The sequence below is a fragment of the Neofelis nebulosa genome, chromosome 8, assembly GCF_028018385.1.
Source record: "Neofelis nebulosa isolate mNeoNeb1 chromosome 8, mNeoNeb1.pri, whole genome shotgun sequence".
Lineage (NCBI taxonomy): Eukaryota > Metazoa > Chordata > Mammalia > Carnivora > Felidae > Neofelis > Neofelis nebulosa.
Genome location: NC_080789.1, coordinates 5,215,989 through 5,236,108, shown reverse-complemented (window position 1 = coordinate 5,236,108; position 20,120 = coordinate 5,215,989). Strand labels below are relative to the sequence as shown.

The 20,120-nt window shown below is 59.5% G+C and overlaps 1 protein-coding gene across 3 annotated transcripts in view; it reads right to left on the bottom strand.

The window, feature by feature from the left end:
- Positions 1-758: 758 nt before the first annotated feature.
- The window catches only part of SHISAL1 (shisa like 1), a 135,112-nt gene continuing 115,750 nt past the window's right edge, over positions 759-20,120 (bottom strand). For all 3 annotated transcript variants that reach the window (XM_058741062.1, XM_058741063.1, XM_058741061.1), the window contains exon 5: positions 759-6,626. In XM_058741062.1, the coding sequence (XP_058597045.1) occupies position 6,626 (1 nt within the window). In that variant the 3' untranslated portion in view covers positions 759-6,625. The remainder of the gene's footprint in view (positions 6,627-20,120) is intronic.

The window sequence follows — 20,120 nt, the reverse complement described above, 5'->3', positions numbered from 1 at the left end:
CCTCCTCTGGGCCCTTTCCTCCCCTCCAGCCCGGATGCCCCCTGCACTGGGGAGGAGAGGGGTGTGCCGGGTCTGCCCTCCCCCCACTGGGCCGCGGGACCCGACGCCAGGCCGTCGGGGGTGGGAGGCAGGGCTCCGAATGGCCTTTGAGACCGGAGCTTTGACCTGGCCACATTGTCAACGGGGCTGAGACCCTGGTGGAAGGAGGCCCCCACACGGTCCCCACAGGCGGCAGGTATGGGAGGCACAAAACCCCTGTTGGCCAATAAGTGTCCCTCCTGGAGTGCGGCGGGCGTGGTCGTCCTCCGAGAACCCACGGGCTGGTGGCGGCACTCGGTCACCCAGGGCCACCTTCCAGGCCAGGTGTGGGAATACACGCTGCCCCCCATGCCAGGCCAGGCTCAGGCTTCCCGGAGATAACAAAGGAGCAGGGCCGCCTCGTGCAGCCCCTGTCCCCACCCGCACCTGTGTCCTTGTGGACGCCACCGGCCGGGCCTCGGGGCTCGGCTCCTTTCCGACCTGTTCTTGTCCCTTGGGCAGGGGTCCCCCATCTGGCCTCTCCATCTGCCCTCGGGGCCACGCCCCCGAGGTCTTCCGGATGGACGCGTGTGACCAGCTGCCCGTAATGTCACCCCGGACGACTCCCCAGCGGAGACCTCGGGCCCTCCTCTTCCAGCCTCCCGGGCGCAGAGTCACAGATCACGGGGGCAGGCTCCCTCCGGTGCGCTTGAAACATTAAAGCAAGTTTCGGCACAGGGAACAGTTGACATGATCCTCCTTTATTAAAACCTAAGGACATCTTTATAAAAACTACTGTATATAAAGACCAAAGCAGTGCAGCAGCAGTCAGTGTAAAATACATTATTATTGTTACATTATTATTATTATTATCAGGAATATTACTGGGTTGTTTTTTTTTTTTTTTGGTTTTCCCGGTTATCAGCTCCCAGGGAGACCCGGTGCCTGCTCATGGGAAGTCCGGCCATGCAGGAGAGAGGACGTGTTCTTTCCCACGCTTACCCGCGTGCCCTTGTCTGGCTGACCCTGGGGTGGACATACCCACCTGGGGGGGGGGGGTCCTGCCTTGTTGGGGTGACCGAGCCCCTCACCCTCGGCGCCCCAACTCTGTTTTTGCACGTTACTCAGACTGCCTGCCTGCCTCTCTGCCCGTGATGTGTCCCACCAGCTGGAACACATGACACGGGGGCGGAAGCAAAAGGTGAGAAACCAAGCTGGGGTTCCAAGAAGACATTCTCTCAGGCCACCAGTTTGGCTCCGCTGGGCGCCCGCGGTGGCAGCGCCGTCCGTAACTCTCAATCACGCGCCCCAGCACGCGATCCCCCCTCCCGCCGCCGCCCCCCCCCCCCCGGGGTTCGTCTGACTTCCACGGGATCCTGCACATTTTGGAGGGTGGTTTAGGGCCATTCACAGGGCACCTCATTCCACAAACCCACTGGGGCCGCTGTGGGCGACGTGGTCCACAGAAACGATGTTCCCGGGAACCCATGACCACTTCTGTGACAGCACTGTGAAAGGTGCCTCCCGGAGGTGGCCCCTGCAGCAGCCCTGAATTTCACTCTGTCAAGGGCAAGCTCATTGGGGCTTTGATGCAAACATAGGAGTTTTCGATACAGTGTGATTAACAGTCAAAGCGGCTCACTCACCGAGCGTCTACCCAGCACCAACTATCTGCCCGGGTCTGGTACTGAAAACTTGGGGGTGGGGCGGGGACAATGCCACCTCCAAGGTCACCATCATGGAGGGGATCCCTATTTGTCTTGTGGATCTGGGCCTTCCTGTGGGGCACAACTGGCCACTTCCCAGGGGATCCCAGCCCACGTTCCCTGACATCCCTGTGTTTGGCAGGAACTGCTCCCAGATGCGCGCTGGGTTCAGAGCGGGATAAATATTTGTCGAACTGATGAACGAATGCATGCGTGAACGGGTGGATCTTCTAGAACCTTCTGTCTCGCCTAACTGTTCAACTTCGACATCTGTTTTCCAGGCCACAGCCCCCAAGGTTGCCTACGTTTGTTTAACTCCCATCTGGTGCTGTGTTTGTGCCGCAGGCTGGCTGGGGGGGCGGGGCTCAGGTGGGGCTGGCCACACAGCAGGTGCGCAGCGTCTGAGTTCTGGGGGGGGAAAGGGCATTGCCCCCGCCCGGTGATGGGCTCGGGGGCTGCAGGTGGCAGTGAGCAGTGTCACCACTCATGGGGGGTTGGCTCCCCTCACCCTGACCTTACAGATGGCTGTGGGGACCAGGCAGACGGCATCCGACACCCGCCAGCTAAGCGGTAAGATGAGGAGTTCCTGAAAGTCACCTCTACCATTCCGACCCCAGATTTCCACAGCAGAGGATGGGGGGGGGGTCTCCCACGGACGTCGCTCTGTGATGACAAGGCTGCCCCTCCACACAGACAAGAAACGCCCCCGATAACGCCACTCGGAGCTGTCACGTCATTCTGGATCGTCGAGGAACCTGCAAATTCACTTCTGAAGAGTCACAGCTCTTCCTGCCCAATCAGCCACGGTGAAAAAATTAAAGTGAACCAAGACACCATGTTTTTAAAGTCTGTGACTCTGGAAAAAGGTGGTTTTGGTTTGTTTCCGTTTTTGTTTTTGTGTTTGATGGCATGGGCTCCAGCAGACCCAGCGAATGGGGCAACAGCTGAGCCGGCGGCCGGGGCGGGGGTGACGGGCTGGGGAGGGGTGTGGTGGAGGGTCTGACTCCCCACCTGCTGCGGACGAGGGTCTGGGGATCTGCGTGGGAGACAGTGCCCGGCACGGCCTCACCCACAGTCTCGCTGTGACTGAAACGATCTAAAGACAGCTTCTGATTGGACGGTGAGCCGAGAGGGGTCTTGTGGCCGAAGTCTCTTTGCCCCACCCCTGGCCGTGTTTCTTCCTGTCCCCCCCTCCCCGCCCCCCCCCCAAGCCCTTCCTTCCAGCCCCAGGGCCAAACTTGCCTCCAGGGTGTTTGGGATGGTGAAGAGAAACCCCACCCGCCCTAGCTAACTGCCCACCTGTCCTGGTAAAGTATCAGGAACCACGGAGACACGGGATCCACGCGCGCGTGTGTGCAGTTAAGGCCCGTTTCGTGTCAGCCGTCCCCCAGGCGGCTGGCGGCTCCCGGCAGGTCTGTGGGAGAGCGGGCTGCTCCTTGAGGCGCGGGCGACGTCAGAGGTCAAGGTGAGGGCGGAGAGGCCCGAGGGTGCTGCCCAGTCCTGGTCCTGAACAGGCGCCCGACCACACCGATTACACCATACACGGCCGACAGTTAAAGCATCGATCGAACTGCTCGTTAATCGCACAGCGTTCCCGGGGTGGGCGGGGGGAGGGGGGGGAGGCCCTTACGGATACGGGGCGTCGACTACACGGACCGGCCGGCCGGCGTCGGGGACAAATTCTTCAGGAAGGTACGTCGTCTTCTCCTTTCTCTGCTTTTTATTTTTCTGTTTGTACTATTATTACTGGTATTGTTACAAATGACGTGGTGATAAGCCAGAAGCTCACAGTAAAAAGGAAACAGAGGCAGCTTGAACACCCGGGTTTGCGAGTCGCTAAAAATAAAAAAACACTAACGCTGTAAATCTCTACCGGAACTCGTCACTACCCCGTTATCTGGTTCTCGGGGATGCGCTACTGACTGGCAAGGTGGCCTGCCACAGTAGGATGGGGACAGGTTTTCGCTGGGATGAGCTGGGCTCCTGCGGGCCCTTGAGGAGCCCTTGACACTGGGAGGGGTGCACCTCCACACCCGTCCCCGTGCCCGCCGTGCGGGGCGCCTTCTCAGCCCCTCTGGGAGGCCGTGACTGCCGGCCCCTCCCTCTCACGCCCCCCACCCGACCCACACACCCGTCAGGTGACACAGGGGCTCGGAGAGGAGCTGGGAAGGGGCGCTGCTGTGGGTCCCCGCCCGCCACGCGCCCTGCCCGGCAGGCTGTCCCGCACTGGCCTGCCGCGTCTTTGATGTCTGCCGAGCTATATACGGGAGGCCTCCGCTCCGACAGAATGTTCCATCCCGAGCCCCCACAGGGTTACCAGTCAGTCCCGAGAAAGACTGCTGGTGGGGCCCAAAGCAGAGCCTTGCAAACCGTAACTCTCGGGGCTGCAGATCAGGCGGGTCCTAGCCCCGGCTGGTCTAAGGGATAGCAGCCTCCAGGCCTGGGGGGTGGGGACAGCCAGCCAGCTCCTTCTTGGCCCAGGAGGCGCCTCTGAGCGAGCAGCTGTGTGTGGGTCACCCACAACCACGGGAAGCCAGACGCGCAGCCCCCTACTTCCCTGGCCTGACTCCTTCCTCTTCCCGAGGGGTAAACTGAGGGCAGAGGAAGCACAGGACTTGCCCGAGGTCCCACTGCTCTTGGGGTACCGCTGATGTCAGAATCTGGGTCTCTGTGGCCGCCCCACCCCCGACCCTCAGGTCCCCCTGATTCCCGAAGCTCTCGGCACCCAGGATGCATACAGGTGAGGGGTGACCCGCCGGGGAGGGGTGGGGCGGGGCCGGCTGCCTCTCCAAGGCCCCCTGCGGTGTCCGGGGAAGGGAAGACACGCCCAGCCCTACTCAAGACCCCAAGCAACGTTTTCCCATGTTGCCCCTGCCAAGCCATGCGCTCGGGCACCCCAGTCTGGGGAGATGCACGGAAACCGTGCATCTGGTCCCCCACGGCCTGTGGCAAGCCACGGGGGCCATCGGGGTCTCAGCCTTAGTCCACGAAACGAGCAGCGTCCCTTCTTTATACAGCTGTGGAAGGGACAGAGAGTCAGGGTGCACGGAGAGCGCTTCGTCCAAGGACGGGCCGTTGCGTGCACAGCCTTACGGACTCCCTCACCCTCCGCCCCTTCTGCCCTCCCTCTGGGTCCCGGCCACCCTGGGTTTCTCCGGCTCCTCGAATCCATCCAGCGTGTTGCTGCCTCAGGACCTTTGTACTGGGACGCCTTCCCCCCGGCTTTAAGGCCCGTGGCTGACTCTCGCTTCTCAGCGAGACGCTCACCCACGGACGGTTTGGATGGAATTCTCTCGGCCACGTGCTGGTCGTCATTGGTAGCATCTTCAGTCGTCACCCACTTCTCCCCAGCCGCGAAACCAGCGCCACGAGCAGGGGCCCGCCCGCTCACTTGCTGTGTCTGAAGGGCAGATAGTCCGTGTGCAAGAACACTGGGTCTGGCTAGGTGAGGAGGTGCCATCAGGGGGACACCCGTGTATCGAGCAGGGGCCACCGAGTCAAGAGCTGGGGGAGGTCTGGTCATCGCTGACGCTAGCAGGACGAGGGCGTCTACACTGGCAGTGTGGCCTTGGGGGATTCATGTGATCATTTCCTGGGCAATGCCCTTCCCTGTGTGTGCCCTGGGCCAGCAGGGGTGGGGGTGGTGGTAGGGAGCTCTGTGGACGGATGTCACAGGCATCGGGTTTCTGGAAGCCTCACCTTAAACTAGAATGGTTTCTAGAAACGTCCCCCTCCCCGGGGGCTCCCACAGCCCCCTGTCCAGCACAGATCTGCGTGTCTGTCTATCCCATCAGATGGTGGCCCCACCGGGGCAGAGCCCCGCCTGCCTCAGGGCCGGTCCCCATCACGGCCCGGCCTGGGGCCTGACACACAGCACGTGCTTAACCAGGATGTGCTGTGTGGATGCGGGTTTCAGGGCAGTGGTGGGCGGAGAACTCGGGGCGACAGCCAGTCCACCGAGAAGCCACTGGAGAGATTTCCCAGGGACTGCGCTGGGGGTGCCCTGGGCTGGGGAGCTTGGACTTTGGGTTCCCACACCCCTAAGACCAAACAGAGGGGACGGTCTCCTCCTGGCCTTGTCACCCTGGCACCTTCATTCCTCAGAGCCGTTTCTGCAGGGGGCTCACCACACCCCCCTCCCAGGCGGCGGGAGAGCGGGCACACAAAGACACGCGGCCGAGTGCCCGCGCCATGGATGGCCCAAGACGCGTCTCCTGTCACCACGTTGTGACAGGAATAAATTCCAGGAGCACAAACCCTCACTAGCATTTGCGAAGCCCCAGTGGCCTCTGAGACACCGCTGATGCCAGCTGGGTCCCAGCTGCCAGCTGTGGCGAAAAGCTTGCCCCGGGACGCCGGCAAGGACCCCCAGCACAGGGGACCTCTGCCCATAAGAAGACTCGGGGACCCCAACAGAGACTCAGCAAACAAAAAGAACACCCCAAATCGCACACACGCACACACACACACACACACACACACACTCACATTCAGTATTCTGACACGGAAAGGCCCACAGGCCACGACTGGAGGGAGCGGAGGCAAGGGGCCCACGGGTACATTGCACAGGCTTGCATTAGAGTGGCTCTGTGTTGCCCATCCTGAGTCCACGTTGGCATCACCTCTCAGAAGCCACCGGCCCAGAACGGGACTATTGCTTGCGAACGGGTGGCTCACGACCCCCTCCCTCCCTTACGGCCCCCGGCCCCCACCCCTGAGTTTGCTCCTAGTCTTAGAAGTCCACGGAAGGGGGTTTGGGGCACAGGTGGCATTCCCTCCTGTGCCACTGCTGCAGCCACCTCGGCTCTCCCTGGGGTCTCTGCTGACGTGGTTCTTCTCGGAGGTCGTGCCGGGCGCTTCGGGTCTCACCTCCCCCATCCTGAGGCACGGCGAAAGGGTTTTCTGGGGAAGCAGAAGGAAACAAAAGGTCACCTGGTGTCTCCTCCGTGGGGACTCACTGTCCCGTGGGCCTCAGTGCCAGGAGAAGCCAGGTTTTCTCCGAGTGCGTGACTTCTGGATACTGAGAACCATTTGGCTTTAACACGGGAAGCAGGACGATCACATCCGCCACCACGATGGCTCCATCCAGGACCAGCACCCGTGGCCCATGCAATAAGACAAGAAAAAAAGCACAGTGTCTCAGGAGTGGAAAAGAAGAAACTGAATCACAATAGCAGACAATGTACACAGAAAATCCAAGAGAATCAACAGGGTACTTGTTAGGACAGAACGCGGATACAGAGATACGACTTTCAATCCATGAGACATCAGATTCACCTCCAAACCCCAATGGTGTTTATCTATGGCAACAATTACCAGAGTGACCACGTGTCTCAGCTTGGGTCATCCCAGATACCACCAGCTGTTCTGACACAATTTTTAATACTGTTCCCCTTCCGGGCTAGTAAGGATTTTGATTTGGATGATAAACCATACAGTCACCCTTGCTATAAAAATCTAGAAGATACTAAGAACAGGCACCAATACCACTCACGATAGTAATAAAAACCATTGTGAATCTTGGAATCACGTCACTGGATGTGACCATATCCTACGAAGCGATGGGGCGGAAACCAGGGTGTTCCTGGCACAGGGACGGGCCAAGAGACCCATGGGGCAGGGGCAGGAGTGCAAACACTGGCCCACAGGGCACTCACGGCTTTGAACAGCAGCGTCGCGATGGCACTGTGAGTCCTCTGTCCCACATCCATTCAAAGGGGTAACGGCCTAGTCGCAGACACTTACCTTTCCAGACTTCCTGGCAGACAGGCTGGTCACGTGACCCAGCCCCGTGTAGGCAGAAGTCCACTGCGGAGGGGACGTGAATCCAGGTAAGAGCGCGAGAAGGAGGGACACTCGCTAATGCAGGTGACGTGGGGGGCCGGGAGGAACCTGGTTCTGGTGCTGGGTCCTGACAGCTCACCTCCATACCAGGGCGGCTGGAATTCTGTTACTCGCATCTGATCACGGCTCTTAACCGATAAGCCATATTCAATCAAGCCCCAGGGTGTGTTAGGAGGGCCAAGGCCGGGGAGTTGAGGGCGGGGCTCTGACAAGGCCAGCACAGCCCATCCTTCCAGAGCAGGCGAGAGGCCGAGAAGCAGGCCAACCTCCCTGCTCTGCATCCGTGGGGACACGTGCGTGGGCGCAGGGTAGGGGTTCCACAGAGCCTCGTCCTCTGCCCAGAGCAAAGCCAGGTCTGGTGACCACCCCCCCCCCCCCCACCACCACCACCTGCTTTACCTTTCTCCATAGCATCCACTGAGTTTACTTACTGGTCCAATTTACTATGTGTCTCCCCAGCTAGAAAGTAAGCCACGAGGGGACCAAAGGGTTCGGGTTCTGTGTTCACTGCTGTATCATCAGGGGCTGGGACGGTAATCGGCGGGCACATCACAGGGGTTTCCTGCGTACGTGTTGAAGGATGCACGAACCAAGAATGGAAAACCCAGATGAACCATCTTTCAAGTTTCACATCGTCTTTTTGAGCCTCATTTTGAAACAGAGTTCTCGTGAGTCCTTATATATAAATTACTCGAGGACCAAGGCCAAACGGGGGGGAGCACGGCAAGGGCCCTCGCAGCGAGAATCTATTTAACGGCAGGACCGTCTGAGACAAAGCCGAGGGTCATGACTATTACAGGAAAGAAGGAAAGCGAAAAGAGAGGGCCGGTGTAAATGATAACGGATAGGAGGGGAGAGGTGAGACGGAAGGAGGGAATATCCCATCAACCACGTCTTCGTCACTTACGTTCAGGGGTCTGAAGAATCGTTCCGAGGTTTAAGTAAAATTAGATGCACAACAGTAAACACACACACAAAAAATCCTAAAACACAAGCAACCAAAAGCATTTGGCGGAAGGGAGAGAAGGGGAAGGAAAACAGAAATATTCGGATTTGGACATCCTTCATATGTAGGGAGAAAATACACATGGTCTAAAGAAAGAGAGAATTAAGGGTGTCCTATCACAGCATAATTATAAAGATAACCACAGGATCAAAAACACAGCCTTGCAAATTGTCACAAGACACAGACACAAAAAATGAAACAAAGAAAACAGAGACCATATGGTGAAAATTGACAAACCTCCACAAACGCTATAAAAGCGGGAAGCCCATCACAAACCATGACAGAACTAACACCAAATGTAGCTGCCACGTCAGGAAATGCTAATGAGCCATACACAGTCGCTTAAAAAAAAAAAAAAGACTCTCAGACCAGATGACAAACAAGGTCTCCTGAAGGCAGAACGGGGTCACGTGGGTGTAACATAAAAGGCTGGGCAGATGGCAGGGGTCTTGATCCGAATCTTAGATAAAGCTGGAGTCTAGCAGGAGAAAAAGCAGGGCGCTGGGCGGGGGTCGATCAAGGATGAGTCACCACGAGGATCTCAGAGCAAGGGGTGTCTGTGCACCAGATAACATGGCCTCTGCCTTACGGGGCCAGAACTGCTGGAAATGTAGGAAGCAGGAGACACGCTGGCTAGTATTTGTGCATTTTTTACAAACGTAAATGAAAATACATATTGTTTTGATTTCAGAGAGAGAGAGCGAGCGAGCGAACGAGAGTGTACATGCAAGCCGGGGAGAGGGGCAGAGGGAGACAGAGAGAATCCCAAGCAGGTTCCACGCTCGATCCCAGCACCCTGGGATCGTGACCTGAGCTGAAATCGAGTCGGACGCTCAACCCACTGCGCCGCCCAGGGGCCCCACTGGTACTCACGCGTTTTGATTAACCTCTCTGTCCATTACAGAGGAAGTTGACAAATGTGTGTGCATGTGTCGTGTGCAGTTGTGTGCGTGTGTGTGTGCGTATTCAACACAATCCGCCTTCTATTCAAAGGGTCTTGAAAACAAACGCACAGAAAATGACTATCAGACCACGAAGAGAGCAAACTCCCAACTTCAACAAGGAGATAACGTTCTCTGATCACGATACACTAGAATTTGAAAGTATTTACAACCAAACCACAAAACAAAGCCAACTCTACCACCAAGACGTTTAGAAACTCTCTAATAACTCTTGGGTCCAAGAGAGAGCCAGGGAATTAAGATTTCAGAACATGGGGACCATAATAAAAGTGAAAATGGCACATCTCAGAACCCGCGGGATGCTCAGGAGACGCTCAGAGGACAATTTACAGCTTTAAATACTGATATTAATAGACAGGACATGAATTAATGATCCCACTCAGAAAATTAAAAAAGAAAGGCCAAACAAACTCCAGGAAAAAGCAACTGCTACCTTAAAAGTGAAATTAAGTTGGGGCGCCGGCCGGGGTGGCTCAGTCGGTTAAGCGTCTGCCTCTTGGTTTCAGCTCAGGTCACGATCTCACGGTTTGTGAGCTCGAGCCCCGCGTCGGGCTCCACGCTGACAGCACAGGGCCGGCTTGGGATTCTCTCTCTCTCCCTCTCTCTCTCTCTTCCTCTCTCTCCGCCCCTCCCCCGCTCTCTCAAAGTAGATAAACACTCCTTAACAAAACTGAAATGAACTTAAAGACAAAGGCAGGAAGGAATAAATAAATAAATGCAGTTTCTGGTTCTTTGCAAGACACTGAGACGTGAGCTGTGGCTGAATCGAAAAGGCAGGAGGAGGAAGTGACCGCTGGCTTTCCATTTCCACTGTCCCTCGGCCCCCGCAGACAGGCTTTTGTCCCAACTATTCTGCGGAATTTGCCCTTGTCAAGGTCACCCAAGGCTTCCGTGTTGCTAAATCCCGTGGTCGATTCTGGTCCTCTTCTCCCTTCCCCTCCCCACCCCCCCACCCCCCCGCCCGCCTCCGCCAGTGGGGTTGCCACGGGGTCACTCCTCTTGTCTCCGAGACACTCCGGAACCTCTCTCGGTTCTCCTTCTGCTTCTCTGGTCACCGCTGCTCACGCTCCTCTCCACGTCCCTTCCCCCCTTCCCCTCCCTTCTCCTCTCCACCTCCATCACCCCTGAGGAGCTCATCTCCTCCCGGGGGCTCAGACATTATACATTGAGGGCTCTCTGACCTCAGGAAATATAAGTCCATCCTTCCTGTGGCCCACACCGGAGCCCCAGGGCTATGTCTGGCCCCCCCTCTTCCCTCAAAGCCCACTCCGATCCGTTAGCGGGCCCGCCTTCTGCTGTACCCGTGAACCACACGCTTCCTGCGCCCCCTTCTCCCACTGCGGGTCGGGCCCACAGGTTTCCTGCAGTGGCTTCCCTGGGACCCTGGGCCAGAGGGACCCTGTGAAAACCCGAATCAGATTATGTCACCGCTCGGCTCAAAATCCCTCAGGGCCCCCGTCCCATCAGAGAGGAAGCCAAAACCTTCTCTCTCCGTCGCCTCTGATCAAGTTCTTGTCTTCTCTCAAAAGAGAGAAGGTCACTCCACCCTGACCCGGATGCCTCATTTCGTGGGTCAGCTCGACTGGGCAGTGGGTGTGGAGCCAGGTATCTGGGCAAACACGATTCCGAGCGCGTCTGCTCGGGTGTTTCTGGATGAGACTCACATCGGAATCAGTTGACTGTGTAAAGCCGACCGCCCTTCCCGGTCCATCGAGAGCCTGAATCGGACAAGCTGGCTGACCGGGGGAGAGTTCCCTCTCGGCCTGGCGTCTTCCGACGGGGACATCGGTCTTCTCCGGCCTTCAGCCTGGGACGCGCACCGGCCCGCGCGCACCATCCGCTCTCCCGGGTCTCCGGCTTGCCAACTGCAGATCGCGGGACTGCTTAGCCTCCAAAACTGCACGAGCCAATTCCTTGTAGTAAATCTCACCTGTACTCACAGGGTGTCAGTATCTACTTCTATAGCCTATCCGTATCTACGGTCTGGAGCGTATCTCTACGTATATGTGTGTCTGTATCCGCATCCACATCTATCCTATTGGTTCCGTGTTTCCCGAGGACCCAGACACCCACCTCTTCTCCCAGAGAGACTCATGACTTACTCCTTCGTGGCCTTCAAGTCACCTGTGCCTGAGACCCTCTCTGACCACCCTGAGAAGCTGCATTCCGTCTCCAATTCCTTCCGTGCTATGCTGTTTTTCTCTCTGGCACTAACTAAAATCTAGCCATGCACAGGTGTTACCCACGTAGGTTTACAATCCTCTGCGCATAAAAGTAGGCGTTTCATTGGTTCGGTCCACTACCATGTCCCCAGGCCAATAACGATGCTGGGCACAGAGCAGGTGCTCGGCAAACCGAGGTGAGCGGACAAACGATCGGAGAGGAGCGAGGGAGCCCGCCCGCTCAACTCTGTCCAACGACACCAGAAAACCTCGACGAAATGAGTGAATTGCCAACAAGACAGAAATTACCCCCAAGGATCCAGGAAAAGAGCATCTCAGCAGACCAATTGCCAAGTGGAGAGAGAAAAACCGTCAAATCGCAAATCCAAAGTCAAAAATGAGATCAATGCAAATCAGAGCCATAATGACAAAGCATTCCGGGCCACCAAACGGGACCCTTCCGCGTGCTCGCACCCACCACTTCGGCAAAGACCAGAAAGGTTGTGCGCTCCTCGTGTTTGCTGGTTTGTGGGGCTGGCGGCGAGGGGCGGGGGGGGGGGGGGATCCCTACCTCGTTGCTATAGTAGCAGAGACATCAAGGTCATTTCTGGAAGGCAGTCTGACGTGCTACAGAGTTACAGACGCACATGCCCTCTGACCCCGCAACTCCGTTTCACAATCATCCCCCAAATCTGCACGCAAGGGCGAAGGATGTACAAGCCCGTTCGCTGCAGCAATGCGGGCGATGGCGGGAGGTGGGGATCGATGACACGGCCGTCGGTAGGGCACCGGTTCAAAAGCAATGGCTCCCCACGCGTGGAGAGGGAGGCTGACATCAGAAAGGACAGTCTGTCGCCGCCCCAAGGCCCCACGCCCACACACCTCCCGTCCTCTGGTGTCTGTCTTAGCCGTCGTCGGGGCTGGTGACTTTAATCCCGTCCACGTGCCGAGGCCTCTTCCCCGGACTTTATTCCGGAACATCCAACCACCTCCTGGCTGTCCCCTTGGGTACCCAGCTGGCATCTCGTCCTCGACACGCCCGAAACCGAACTCCTAGGCTTCCTTCTAAACCCGCTCCTCCTCGGTCCCCTTTTCGGCCGATGGCAGCTCCATTCTTCCGGCAGCTCTTTCCTCGCACACCCAGGTCCAACCCGCCAGCCCGTATCTCATCGTTTCAAAATACACGCGGAACCTAACCGCTTTCCCTGCCGCCGCCCTGGTCCAAGCTGCCGCCCTCGAGGATTTCAATACTCTTAGCTGATTTCTCTGCTCTTACCTCCCGACAGTGCATTCTCGACACAGAAGCCAGAGTTCTCTGTGCTTCTTATATATTTTTGAAATATAGGGGGCGTGGGGCGCCCGGGTGGCTCAGTTGGTGAAGCGTCCAACTTTGGCTCAGGTCACGATCTCGCGGTCCGTGGGTTCGAGCCCCACGCCGGGCTCTGTGCTGACAGCTGGGAGCCTGGAGCCTGCTTCGGATTCTGTGTCTCCCTCTCTCTCTCTCAGCCTCTTCCCTGCTCACGCTCTGTCTCTCTGTCTCCAAAATAAATAAGTATTTAACATTTTTTTAAAAAGATATAGGGGGCCCCTGGGTGGCTCAGTCGGTTAAGCGTCTGACTCTTGATTTCAACTCAGGTCATGATCTCAGGGTTCGTGAGATCAAGTCCTGCGTCGGGCTCCGTGCCGAATGCATGGAGCCTGCTTGGGAGTCTCTCTCTCCCCGTCTCTCTCTCTCTCTCTCTCTCTGCTACCCAACCCCTGCCCACTCGAGCTCTCTCTCTCCAAAATAAATAAATAGATGTTACAAATAAATAAATCTTTTCTGCTTGAAAGTCTCTAATGGCTTCTTATTACCAAGGTTCTGGTGTCTCTCCATGCTGCCCCCTCATACCTTCCCGACGTGGTCTCCTGCCATGCCTCCTCTGTCTTCCTCTCCAGCCCTCTTAGGGCTTCTTAGTTGTTCCTCCAACATTCCTGGGCGCCCCTGCCTCAGGGCCTTTGCACTTGCCGTCTCCTCTGCCCAGGCTGCTCTCCCAGACATCTGTGCACGGCTCATTTTCTGAGCAACCTCAGGTCTCGGTGCAGATGGCTCTTCAGGGAGGCCTTCCTGACCCACCTGCACCCCCAACCCCCTGCTCACTGTCACACTCTTCACATTCCTTCATTTGAGGACCGTCCGCCTTCCCGCCGCCACATCTGTTCCCTAAGAGCAGGGCTTATCTGATGCAGGGTTTTCTGCCCTATCCCAGCCCTGGGGACTTAGTTGGGGGGGAGGCCTGGATGATTCAGACTGTGGCCTTGGCAGCTGCATCTGGAGAGGCAGACAGTGACATCAGGCAGGGAAATGCTGAGACAGAGGAAGCCCCAGGGGCTCAAGGAAGAGGAAGTCTGAGGACGCTTGTGGAGGCAATCCAGGTGGTTGTCTAGACCTTGCTTGGCTTCCCCCAGGGACAGGGAGCTCACTAGCCCACGGCCCATTGCTTTCTACTGTTCACTTAGCTGGGAAACCTTTATAACATGGGCCGAATCCTTCCCGTAGCTCCCCTCCCTGCCTCCGGTGGCCCTTCTGAGACACGGAGGCAGCAGGAATGTCCTTCTTACTGGTCTCTGCTCTTCAGCTGACGTGGAAACGAGGCTCCCCTTTCTCTGAAGGGAGGCGGCATTACCCGTGACCCTGGCCAGGGCCTCCAGGAGGCAGTCCCTGCTTCTGGGCCCCGCGATCAGGCCAGCCTCTGTATTTGCCCAGAGAGACTTCTCCGGACAGCAAAAGCTGCTCCAGCGACCGCCTGGGGGGAAGTGAGTGAGGCCAGCAGGTGCGAAATTCAGGCCGGGGGAACCGAGTCGGGGGCGCTGGGGTGGGGCATGCGGGGGGCCTCTTGTCGTCGCTCTGTGCCACAGGCCGGGCGGGCAGGGGGACGTGGCGTTTGTTGCATTATACATTTTATGTATGTTCTTTTTTTACGCTTATTTATTTTGAGAGAGAGAGAGCGAGGGACCGCATGAGTAGGGGAGGGGCAGACAGAGGGGGAGAGAGAGAATCCCAAGCAGGCTCCGCACTGTCAGGGCAGAGCCCCCCTCGGGGCTCGATCCCACCAACTGAGAGATCATGACCTGAGCCGAAATCGAATGGAAGCTCAACGGACCGAGCCCCCCGGGTGCCCCTTACGTATATTCTTTTGCACAAAGTGAAATGTTTCGAAATCAATGGCATTTTAAAAAAAAATTGGTCAGGGTTTCTTCCAGGGTAAAGTTTAGAGGCCTTAGCGGGCACTCGGGGCCTTTCACCAGACTCCGACTACTGTGTCCACATCTGTGCTCCCCTCTCCAAAGCCTCTCCAGAACGCCCGAGTTTGCTCCCACAGGCTGGGCACACCGCCCCTTTCTCTACGTGGCAAACTCCTACTCATCCTTCAAGACCCTGCTCACAGGGCACCCCCTCCATGCGGCTTGTCTTGGTTACAGTACCACAGGGCCCTGGAGACGGGCTGGGGGTGGTGACTGCCACCTGGCCTTGGGGGGCAGGCCTGGGTCCAGATCTCAGGTCTCTCCCTCGCAAGCCGTGTGACCCTGGGCAAGTCGCTCAACCTCTCTGGGCCTCAGAACCCACCCGATTGCCACTCCTCACTGCTGGCCAACGGGGCCTCTCGCTGCCAGCTCTGGCCTGGCCCATCTGGACACAGCAGGGCCCGTCACCCCAGGGCAGTCCATGCACGGCAGGAACACTGCAGCTCAGAACAAAGAGTCAGCGAATGTCAGCTTTTCTGCTGCTTCCATGGCACTTGCATCGCGGTCATGCAGGGAGCTCCCGTCCGTGAGTGCGGGAAGCCGATCGCTCGGCCGGCTCCTGTCCCTGAGAGCCACCCGCCCCTGTCCTTGGGGGCCACCCGTCCTCCCGGGCGCCTTGCGGGTGGCCTGGCCCCTCCCTGCCAGAAGCCTCGCAGGGTCACCAATGCTCCTTTTGCCCAACACCAGTGTCCACACCTAAGCCCTCACCGGCCGCACCTTCTGCCAGGCCTGGTTGGGTGCTGGGGGCACAGACCCGAGCCAGGGGTGGGCCCTGCCCTTCGGGGCTCAGAGCTGGTGGGGGACCTGCAAACAAGAGCGGGAGGTCCGCGCTGTGCCAGCGGGGAGCGCCCGGGGGCCGTGCCTGGTGCAGAGGTGGAGGTGGGGCTCAGGGAGAGCCCTCGGGGAGCCGGGGGAGCTGGTGTCCAGCCGAGCCCCGAGCAGAGTCAGGAAGATGAGGAAGGGACGCAGGGGGAGGGCACGGCCTGAGCGGAGGCCGTCCAGGGGCTCAAACGGTGCAGCACAGACGCTCCTGGCAGGGGTGAGTCTGGGGGGGTGGCGGCCACCAGGCACTTCCATGCCAGGCGAAGGCACTGGGACGTGACCCTAGGGCCCCGAGAGAGCAGACGTGGAAGCCGCCACTCCCCCCGCCCCCACCTCCCCGGCTGTAATAAGGGCGGGGGTCGGGGCCGGGGTCAGGGGTCAGGGCGCTTGGGCTGGGTGTTTCTTCTGTGCCAGCGCTTTCCACGCACAGTCTCGCCGAGCTCTCCCACAGCCCTGCGAGGGGGGAATGTTACTTCCTCCGCGTACAGATGGGGACGCTGAGGCTCAGGGGGGTCACGCAACCCGCGCGCACGTGTGGAGCCGGGAGGGCGAGCAGCCTGGGCCGCCGGCAGCTGTGTGCGCCCATCGCTCTGACGCAGGGCAGTGGCCTGGCGGGCTGGGGGCAGGGAGCTGGTGGGGGCGGGGGGAGGAGGCGGGGGGGGGGGGGGGCGGTGCAGAGAGAGCTGCGGAACCAGCGGCAGCGGGGGAGGGGGACCCACCAGGATGACGAGTGACGAGTGTCCCAGCTGGTGTCTGCGTCCTAATTGGGAGGGTAAGACAGAGCACCTGGCAATTTGAATAACAATGAACGCTTCCAGAAGGCTGAGAGAGTCGGTAACAATAACCCTTAGCTGACAGAGGCAGGAGTCAGGAGACCCAACATGACTCATTGCCTGGGGGGGGTGGGGACCGCAGACAGTGCGCCCCTCCAGGGCGGGGTTACCTCTGTCTGCGTCTGCGTGGCACTGACCATATATCCACTGCACCCCCCCCCCCGCCCCCCCAGCCCCGAGATGCGGGGATGCTCGGATCCACCTCTCAAGAGGGGCAAACCGTGCAGGTGCCCGGAGTAAACCTTCGGGGGGTCGGGGGGCAGGGGGGAGAAGGCAATCCCACCGAGGCGAGAGCAGAGTCCCCCCCCCAGGGCAGAGCTCTGAGCCACAAAGGGGGTGGTCTCGGAAGGCTGCATGGAGGAGACGGCGGTGTGTAACACACACCCTCGGGAAGAGCTGGCTCGGGACAACGCCGACGTCAGGCGCTCTGAGACTCATCTGGGACTGCTGGGTCGTGACTTCCTGGCGTCCTTCCCTGCTCTAGGCCAGGGCTGGGAGGGGAGCACGGGTGCGGGTCCCAGCTCTGCGGCTGCCAGGGTGGACCGGGCACGTGGCAGGTGGAAGGGCGGGCGGCACCCCCCGCCAGGTGCCTCCGGCACCCCAGTCACCCGCCGCTCCCTGGGCTTCCGGGAAAGGTGAGACGCTATCCCAGCAGACACCCTACTCGTGGGCAAGTCAGACATATTTCGTGTTTTGGAGGACGCCGGGTCATTTTAAAGGCAGACGATGGCTGTCCTCCCAGCGAAGAGAGAGGCCAGACAGATGGGGGAGGGAAGGACAGTGTCTCTGGTGCCGGGTGCTGCCCGTAGCTTCCACAGACGCGACGTTGTCTCTGTGTTTCAGGGAGCACGCCGACGGGACCGGGGGCAGGGGAGGGTGTTGGGGGGACAGGGACGGGGCGTCATGGGGGCGACGGGCAAAGGGCAGGGCATTTGGTCCCCCACATCCCTACGGCTGGCCTCGATCCTCTGAGGACACCCCCTCTTTAAGCCTCTGGATCCCACGCCTCCTGGTTTCCAAAAGCCTCCTATTGATGCTCCTCCCGACTCCCTTCCAGGGGTCCCTTCGTCCCCCCAAGAGCTCCCACACACTCCTTCCTCTCCCCAGGGGACCCCCAGCCCCTCAGACTCCATGACAAGTCCCGTTGACCAAGTCTAAGCTGGGCTGCAGCCCAGGCCTTCCTCTGAGACCCTCCTTGACTTGTCTGCGGCCCTAACATCACCCCCCTGATGCTCACAGAAGCTCACAGGCCTCCTGAACTTCAGATGTCCCTGCGCAGCTGGTACCCAAAGCCACACCAACCCCGGGGTTCCCATCTCAGAATATCCCACCAGTACATCCCCAGCGGCTGCGTCCAGGGTCCCAGGTCCCCCCTTTGGAGCCCCCTCCTCCGTACCACTCGCCAGCCAGTCTCACGGGTGCTGTCCCCTGCTTCTGCCAACAGCCCTGCCTGTGACACCCCGATGGCCTCTTCGCTGCCCGAGGCAACTTTTTAAAAGACACATCGAGCCACGTCCCTCTCCTCGAGGGGTGTCCCCTGTGCCCGGACTCAGAAGCCCACTCTTCACCGCGGCCCCGCACGATCAGCCCCGCCGATATCTCCGGCTCCTCCCTCCTGCGCTCCCCTTCTTCCCCCACCCCTGCGCCCCGACCCTCCTTCTGATGCACGGACGCCCCAGCTCTCTCCGCCTCGGTGCCCACGGCCTGTCTTACGTGGCAGGCCGCGGGGAGCCTCAGAGGGGCTGGTGGCCGAGGAGGGCTGACCCGGCAGGCGCCCCGTGGACGCAGGGCTGGAGGCCGTTCTGGCTTTCGGGGGGCGGGGGGCTGAGGGTCCGTGGGGAGCTGGCTCCGGGAGCTTTGTCATCCAAGCCCTGCACGCGGCCTTGTTCCCGTCACTTCGCCCTCCTGACTTCTGGACGTTTCTCGGGGAGCTCGGGGGTCTTTAAACACCTACATCCTGAAGGTGAATTTTTAGTGCTGCTTTGGTAAATATTTAATGCCACCGCTCACGCCGGGAGATCTGTGTCCTGCATTAAATGCCACAAAGTGCTGGAGACGCTGTGTTCTCGTCTGCCGCCACCTCACCTCTTCCTGCCCGACGAAAATAAAGACTCCCTTTGCCTCCCGTCATGAATCTTCCAAGTGCTCTCCACATCCATTCTGGTCCCCGATCGGCGTCCCCATTAGGCAGATGGAAGGTCAGAGGGCTTTTAAGTCGAAAGACACCGTAGAAGCCTTCTGTCACACGAGAGGAAAGCAAAGCCCCGGGAGGGACGAGGCCGTCCAAGGTTAAGCAGCAAGCCGGCGGCGGAAGGAATCCAACACCAGCCGTGCCTCCCAGCCCGGGGCTCGGCTCCGGGCACTGGGACCCGCGGGACTCGGGCCGTCCCTGCCCTCACCGCATCCAGCCGGCCCAGACGTGATAACAGACCCCCGTGGGCCTGGCCGTCATGCGAATGGGGAGCAGGGAGAGAAGAGAGGAGGGTGGGAGGCCTCAGGAAAATGGCCACCAGGAGCAAGGTTTTGAGGGAGGAGTAGGAGCTCGCAGAGGAGCCGGGGTGGGGACCCAGTGAGGTGACCCCGCAGAGGAGCCGGGCTTGGCTGGGGCCCGACCCATTCTGTGTACCCGGCCCTGGCTGGGAGCTTGGCCTGGGTCCGCGTTGTGTAAATCCTGGGGAAGCTAACGCGCCTCTAGCTCCCAGGGCTCTTTCTACCTTGCCCGAGACTGTCCACGGCTGCTGGTCCCCTGGCCCTAGCTCTGTCCAAATCTCTGCTTTTATGTTAACGCGCCCCTGGGCTGCTCCAATGCCCTGCCCCCGCCCCCCCCCCCCCACCCTTCCTGTGCGCTCAGGTTGGGACAGAGGTGGCAGGAGGGGGCGAGGCTGGAGCCAGGGTCACACCCATGCACGTGAGCGTGCACACAACACACACATTTATGCACACGCACGGCACACAGAAGTGGTATCGCACACGCACACACACACACACACACACACACACTCACACACACGCACGCTAGTCTCTGGCCTTCCTGGCTGGGACCAGAGCCGGGGGGAGGCTATGTATCACGGGCAACACGTCCCGAGTCTGCTGTCCCTCCTGGCCCCTCTCTGGCTCCTGCTCACCCGGGACCCGCTCCCGCCCCTGCCCCCACCTGGGAGGCACGCCCTCCCCTGTCCCCTCGCGCACAGCCCGGGGAGGGGGGGGCCACCGTAGCCAGGCAACAGGCCCCCACCAGGCCACCTCCAAAACGCCCCCAAACTCGTCCCCCGCCCCCAGCCTAAACTACCAGAGTCTCCTCCCTGGGGCGCAGCAACGGCCTCCCCGCGGCCTCCTTGCCTCCGCCCCTGCCCCCCACGGCAGGGGCCTGTCACCAAAGCTCCCATCTGGCCAAGTGGCTTCCCGCTGAAAGCGCTTTGCTGTCCCGGGTTTTCCTTGAACTGAGGGACACGCTCTCCCCCCATCAAGACAGCCGCCTCGTG